Source organism: Emiliania huxleyi, assembly GCF_000372725.1.
Source record: "Emiliania huxleyi CCMP1516 unplaced genomic scaffold EMIHUscaffold_910, whole genome shotgun sequence".
NCBI classification, from domain to species: Eukaryota; Haptophyta; order Isochrysidales; family Noelaerhabdaceae; genus Emiliania; species Emiliania huxleyi.
This window is the reverse complement of record NW_005195219.1, coordinates 1543-7929: the sequence shown is the minus strand read 5'-3', so window position 1 is coordinate 7929 and position 6387 is coordinate 1543. Positions and strand designations below refer to the sequence as shown.

At 62.9% G+C, this 6387-nt stretch overlaps 2 protein-coding genes across 2 annotated transcripts; one reads left to right on the top strand and one right to left on the bottom strand.

The window, feature by feature from the left end:
• Positions 1–768, bottom strand: EMIHUDRAFT_121520 (Hypothetical protein; the record flags this gene model as incomplete). Its single annotated transcript, XM_005757310.1, has 1 exon — positions 1–768. One exon carries the CDS (start codon positions 766–768, stop codon positions 1–3), a length of 768 nt encoding a protein of 255 aa, XP_005757367.1.
• A 2075-nt stretch (positions 769–2843) lies between these two features.
• Positions 2844–5134, top strand: EMIHUDRAFT_471262 (putative metacaspase protein; the record flags this gene model as incomplete). Its single annotated transcript, XM_005757309.1, has 5 exons — positions 2844–3156; positions 3215–3492; positions 3576–3742; positions 3811–4028; positions 5100–5134. The coding sequence occupies 4 exons, from the start codon at positions 2844–2846 to the stop codon at positions 3872–3874; spliced, it is 822 nt and encodes a 273-aa protein (XP_005757366.1). The 3' UTR covers positions 3875–4028; positions 5100–5134.
• Positions 5135–6387: the final 1253 nt, after the last annotated feature.

Sequence of the window (6387 nt, the reverse complement as noted above, 5' to 3'; positions counted from 1 at the left end):
CTAAGCGACTCCGTTAAGAACGGCAATGCACTTAGCTCCGTGCACAATGCCGCTGTCCCCGCACGCTAGCTCGTTCACCGTCTGCCACGCCACAGCGGTGTGGAGGACGACAGACAAGCGCTGCATCTGCAGCCCGTGCCAGTTCTTGGTGGTCCATGTGACCTCATCGAGGTGCTGAGCGTGCGAAAGTTTGTTACTCAGCTGGTCCGCCGCCTGCCGAAGAATTCTGCGGACGCCGTCCCCGAAGCCGCCGAACGTCTCGAAGTCGAGCAAACGCAGGTCGCAATTCTTCTCCCGCGCGAACCGGTACTCGCCCTTCTCGTAGCGGGCCGTCACAGGTGCCCCCGCCTCCGCCTCCCCCTCACTCTCCCCCTCCTCCTCTTCCGCCGCCGCCGCCTCCGCCTCTGCATCCTCCGCCTCCCTCCCCCCCTCCCCCCCCCCTCCCGGCCGCGGCCATGCAGCATGCCCTAACACTAAGTCGAGCAGCGCCCGCTCGGTGTTGCCGAAGGCGACAAAAGCCCCCTTCCAGCCGAGCCGATCGCCACCCTTGCACGCAAGCGAGCTCGTCAGTTTCAAGTCGCCAACGAGGCGCACATGCCCTTTGCCGATGTTCGCCGCCGCCACGTCAGGTTGTTTTGGGTTACTGTAACTGAGGTGTGCAGTCGGCTCCATCTCGATGAGCATGCCCCACGCCGAGCGAAGGGTCTTGACGAGTCGTTTGAGCAGGTATTTGTGTCGTGTCGCGTGCTTCGCACGCGGGTTGACCATTGCGGCATCGCCGAGTTCTTCGTGCGGCTTGCCGTTTGGCGCCTTCTTGCCCGCCTCCTAAAGAAAGAAAGAAAGAAAGAAAATGGACAACCCAAGGGAGGGATGGGAGGACGGCACGCCGCCACCACACAGGGATTTTAAGGAGAGGGGTGTGGTGCGCTAGCCGTCGCCCACCCTTGGGCGTCCGCCTCTTCCTATCTCTCTTCGCAGTCTCTCGCCGATTCTCGCTTCAACCTTCGCGGTCGCCCCCTTCTCGTCGTGCTCTCCCTTGTCGCTTCTTCCTCTGTCGCGTCGCTCTCCTCTGCCTCGTTCTGCGCCGCCGCCGCCGCCTGCCGTTCCCTTGTTCTCTCGGCTTCTTTCGCCTTTCGGCGCAGCTCCGCCCTCCTTGCTGCATATCCTGGCCCCTCGAGTCTATCGAGCTCTCCTCGAGCAAGGACGAGTCTTCTGACGCCCACTGCTATCATTTGCCGCCCAGTCATTCTTTTTGCGCAGCGGCGCCGCCAGGCGCCCGCCCCGGCGGTGAGCGACGCGTAGCGAGCGAACCGCCGGGGTGGGCGCCTGGCGGCTCCCTCCTTTGGCTCGGCGAGGGCGCGGGGGCGCGAAGAAAAGAAATTTCCCGACAAGGTCCCACCCAGCGCCTGCGTTCGGCGAAGGCCGCGAAAGACCGAGGTGGCGAAATCGCTGCTGCGTCGGGATGCGGGCACCTCGCGAGAAGCCGTTCAAGCCCGGCCATCCTCACCCCCCCAAGCAGCTGCGGCCGCAATTTCAGCCGGTCTCGTGACCGCCCCGCCCCAGCAGGCGCACGTTTGAGCGAGATCGTCCTGCAGCGCACCGAGAAGGGGCCGGTCGCGCGCAGCGCCACGCCGCAGGCGTCCGCCGGAGGCCCGCCGGAGGCTGTATGCGGCGGCCACTTCCCCTCGGTCTTTCGCCGCGCTCCGGCCGCTCCTTGGCTCCTGGCCGTCTCTTCCGAGCGGCTTTGCGCGCCCCCAACATTCCCCTGACAGCAGCGCCTCACGGCGTGGGCTGCGAGGTCACTCGGGGTGACCCAGGGGGCGGCGGGGGAGCACTCTTCCGCCGGAGTATCGACGGTCTTCCCGCTACTCGCTCGTAGCCCACCACCTTCCCGGCAGCCCCACCCGCTCGGTTTGTCCTCACTTCTCCCCCCCCCCCCCCCTTTCAGGCGAGGCCCTGGCCACCAAACTCGCGCTCGTCGCTCCGGGAACGGGCAGCAGCGCGATGCTTTTCGAGAGCGAGCGGCGGCGGCGGCTCAGCACCAACCTTTGCAACGCAGGGGCTGGCTGCGTCTGGGCCCCCACCACCGGACTCCGTCGGGCTCGCGTCTCCCTACCTCTCGCGGGAGCTAAGGGGAGCGCAGTGTGTGTCTGCGTCTGTGTCTGTGTCTGTGTCTGTGTCCCTGTCGTGTCGTGTGTGTCGTGTGTAACTCTCGCACTGGCCACTGCTCTATCTTAGCTCTCGCCACAGGCACTCAGCGCCTCGCCCTCGCGGCCCAGCTCGGGGCCCTCCCCGCCCGCACGCTCGACACACGACAGAACCCGGACGACGTGCGTTTTTGCTTCTCTACAAAACACGCACACCCACGCCCGCCCCAGTCAGCGGACCCAGCGCCATCGAGAAGAAAGACTTTGGCGAGCCAACGCAGCCGAGAGATAAATTCTCCATAAAGAGAGCCTAGCCGCTATAGCGCGGTGCAGAGCGCGAACTCGCCGTACTGAGCCTAGCGCAGCGCGAACTCGCCGTCTGAGCCTAGCGCAGCGCGAACTCGCTCCTGTTCATAGCTGCGCAACCCTAGCCGCGCTCCATTTTCACGCACAGCTTCGTTGTAAAAGTGCGCGCCAGTCCCGTGCCAAGTGTATAAATAAATAAAGAAAACGGGCACGCCAAACGAGGGGTGGGAGAAGGACAGGGTCCCCACCTGCACGAGCAGGATCTTGTGTAAGGACGATCAGGGACACAGGGGAACGGGAGCAGTGTTGTGCGATTGGAGTTTCCTCGAAAATTCTTTTCACGCGTCAAAACAGGCGCCTCGCTGCCCCACTAGTCGTTCTAAGTCGTGAATGGGTGGCTGCTCATCATCTCAAAAGACCACCGCCGAGCCCGAGCAGCAGCGCACGCCGCGCCGCCGCGCGCTCCTAGTCGGCATGGATTACCGCGGTGCCCCGGCTGGATGGCCAATAATCAATGGCACGCGCAACGATGTGAAAGTCTTTGACACGCTGCTGAGGGAGCACTGGGGCTTTTCAGAGGAAGATATCGTCACCGTCACCGACCCTGCGGAGCAGAGCACTGAGTCCCTCCTCGCAGCGCTGACGGCCTTCAAGGCCAGCCTGAGGCCTGGCGACACCGCCGTTATCTTTTACTCAGGCGACGGTCCCTCCCGTTCCCAACCTCTCGTTTCCTCGCCGTAGAGTCTTGCTCGTCTGTGTAGGGCATGGCAAGCAGGTCTTTGATGCGAACGGCGACGAGGTCACGCGCAAGGGAGAGTCGGCGCCGGACATCATGGACGAGGCGCTCTGCACCACGAATGGCACCCTCCTCGACGACGACCTCACCGTGCTCATGCAGGGCATCGCGGCCTCAGCTGCCCAGCTCTTCTGGTTTTGCGACGCGTGCTACAGCGGCGGCTTCGTCGACCAGGGCAGCGGGTCCTCCTTGCCCGAGAACGTCGTCCTCATTGCTTCGTCGCTTGAGACTCAGAAGAGCGAGGCATCTCTTCTCTTACGGCAGAGTCGCGCAGCCACGGGTAGCAGCCCGTCCCTCACGCCAGGCGCGCCTCCACACGCAAGTAGGACGCGCTCCGGATCGAGACGGACAAAGAGACGGGCAAGATGGCGATGTTCTACCAAGGCACGGGCACGCGCTGGCTCAAAGCGGCCGTCGATGGGGGCGGGCTGCCTCCTCGCGCCACGCACCAACAGCTGTTCGACGCTCTCGCGGCCGAGCGGGCGAAGGACAAGCGCGCGCGCTCAGCGATCGCGGCGCCGGAGAGGCTGCCACTCCCGTGAGAGCGTTCCGAATGAATAGGCGCACGAGCGTGCAAAACCCGTTCATTGTCGCCAGCGCGACAGCGCGCCAGCTCACCCTCTAGATGTGAGGCCCAGCAAATCCGCAGTTGCTTCTAAAGTACACCATTGGGGGCGCGCAGAGCGGTCTTGGCGAACTCGCCGGCCGCGAGGACGGGCAGTGTGTTCGTCTTCACGGCTCCCGGATCCGGAATGTGAAGTTTGTCTGTGAGTATCGACTATGCACCCCTGACACAGTTATTGTTATGGTGTTATGGCTCTCGGGGCATAGCAGCCCATAACATGTTATGGGCTGCTATGAGAGAGCCGTCCCGGATCCACGGTGTTATGGCCCGAGAGGCCACACCGAACTGCTCGCCGCTGCAATTTTCGCTTCGCGCGCGCTGCCGCGCGCGAGGTTCGGCATCGATCGCCAAATATTTTCTCTTTTGCCCTCAAGTTAAATTCAATTACATCAACCTGCCTCCTGACTGAGGCTGAGCGATGGCTTCAGATTTCTCAATCAAGACCCCCCTCCCCCCCCCCCCCCTTCACGCAAGTGCTTCCCCCGTTTCTAACTCGTACTCTCTGCAGCTCTGCAGCTTCCCTCCGTTTTAAACATGTACCTTAAGGTATTCCTTCCCGCAATTATGAGCCCTGGCCTCGATCGACACCCTCGACACCGGGCCTCGACACCTCGACACCAGGGCTCAGCTTTTTCTTTCCTTTTTCACTACATGTCTCGAGGTTTCTAACAAGTGGAAGCTGGCTGCTCCCGCTTTTTAGTAGTTAAAGCTCCGTGCGCGCCAGTCCCCCGTGCGAGGGAGTTTGTTGTACGTACTTTTAGCTTAGAGAAAAGGGAGAGGGGTAAAACTCTTCCTCGTCCCGCGATCGATGGATCCCGGTAGGCCATGGTCCCGGTAGGCCATGGTTGGCTGGTAGTAGCTACGCGGCGCGGGGCGGGCGCTCCAAAAGAAGAATTTTACCGTCACGCCGGGATGCGCGCGGCGGGGCTCCAAAAGAAAAATCCGTGGGACACATAACAGCTGTTATGAGGTTGTTATGCTGGCTGTCATAACAACCAGTGGGATGTGTTATGAGTGTTATGAGGTGTTATGAGGTGTTATGAGGTGTTATGAGGTGTTATGAGGTGTTATGAGGTGTTATGAGGTGTTATGGTAGGGTGGGCATAACAGCCATAACAGCGATGGAGGTGTTATGAGGTGTTATGGGGTGTTACGAGCAGCCAGCCATAACAGCCATAACACCTGTTATGGCCGCTCTCCATAACCTTGTCTGGGGTCAATCGACTACGCTGTGTATGACGTGACACGTGAGACGTTAGCCTCTTCGTTTCTGCCGCCCCGGCGCGGGGCCCCGGCCCGGTAGACCCACTGCAAAAAGTCCAATCATGCGCATGTGTCGACGACGATAGTGCGCCACGCCGGCGCGTGGCAGCGAACGTGGCGCCGCCGCAGTGGTCACAACCACGCGACGGCCTAGGCTACGGTGCCCCTCCCGCCCCGTGTCCGTGTGCTCTCTTCTCTTGCGGGGGGAAGTCGCGCGGTGGCGAGGAGGGCGACGCTTGGTGTTGATCTCTCATGTGTCGGTGTCGGCCGTGTGGCAGGGCGCGCGCGGTTTGGAGGGCCTCCTGCCCGTCAGCTCGTGCTCGCCCGGAGGATCCGACTCACCCCGCTCGGCGACGACCAACTCCGGCTCCGCCGCGTGAGGAGCGCGCCGAGGCCCTTCACCACCACGTGTCGCGCGCTTGAGCCCTGTGGGCTCTCAGCGCGATCAGCGCGACGTGCTGCAAGCAAGCAAGCATGGCCGGGTCCTGCACGCGCGGCGACGGGGCCGTGCAGGAGGCGGCAGGGAGAGGGAGGGGAGAGGGGGGGGGGGGGGGACGCCGCCGGCAAGTCGGCGCGCCACTCCACGCTCCACTGCCTCGCCGCCGAGCCGCGCGCGACCGTGCTGCGCGCGTGTGTGCACGGCGGCGAGACGGTCGTGGCGTACGAGGCGGTCAGCAGCGCCGACAGGCTGTCGCAAGGCGTGATAGCATGGTCGCAATACGCGAAATTCTCATGAAAACAAGTAGAAAATCGCGCAAAAAAGGAAACGCCAAAAAATCGGCGCCTGCGGCGGGCCATGGCGCATGGGACCCCATCTCCCCCCGCATAAGTATTGGAGAGAGCCCGCGAAGCTGAGCGCCTCTCGCGCTTGACTCCTCATATGAGAGGGGCCTAGACCTAGAGAACACAGGAGGACAGAGTCCACTTGGAGCACTTGGAGTGCGATGGCAACCTCACATCCATCCAGGGCGGGGAGAGAAGCACTTGGAGCACTTGGAGTGCAGTCATCAGCCGCACGCCCAGGACCGGGGAGCTAAGAAGCGCACCCAGTTGGCCAGACGATTGGGATCGGGTTGCGGGCTAGAGAGCCCAAGCCCTGGTGCGCCCGTGCGAATTCTTGTCGCCCGCCTTCGCTCGACTTTCGCTCGCTGGACGGCGGCGAAGGGAAGCATACCTTCAAAACAACCCGGCCACCTCGCAAATCACAGCCCGAATCGCACCCGGCCTCGCTCACAGTCTTCGGTGCAGCC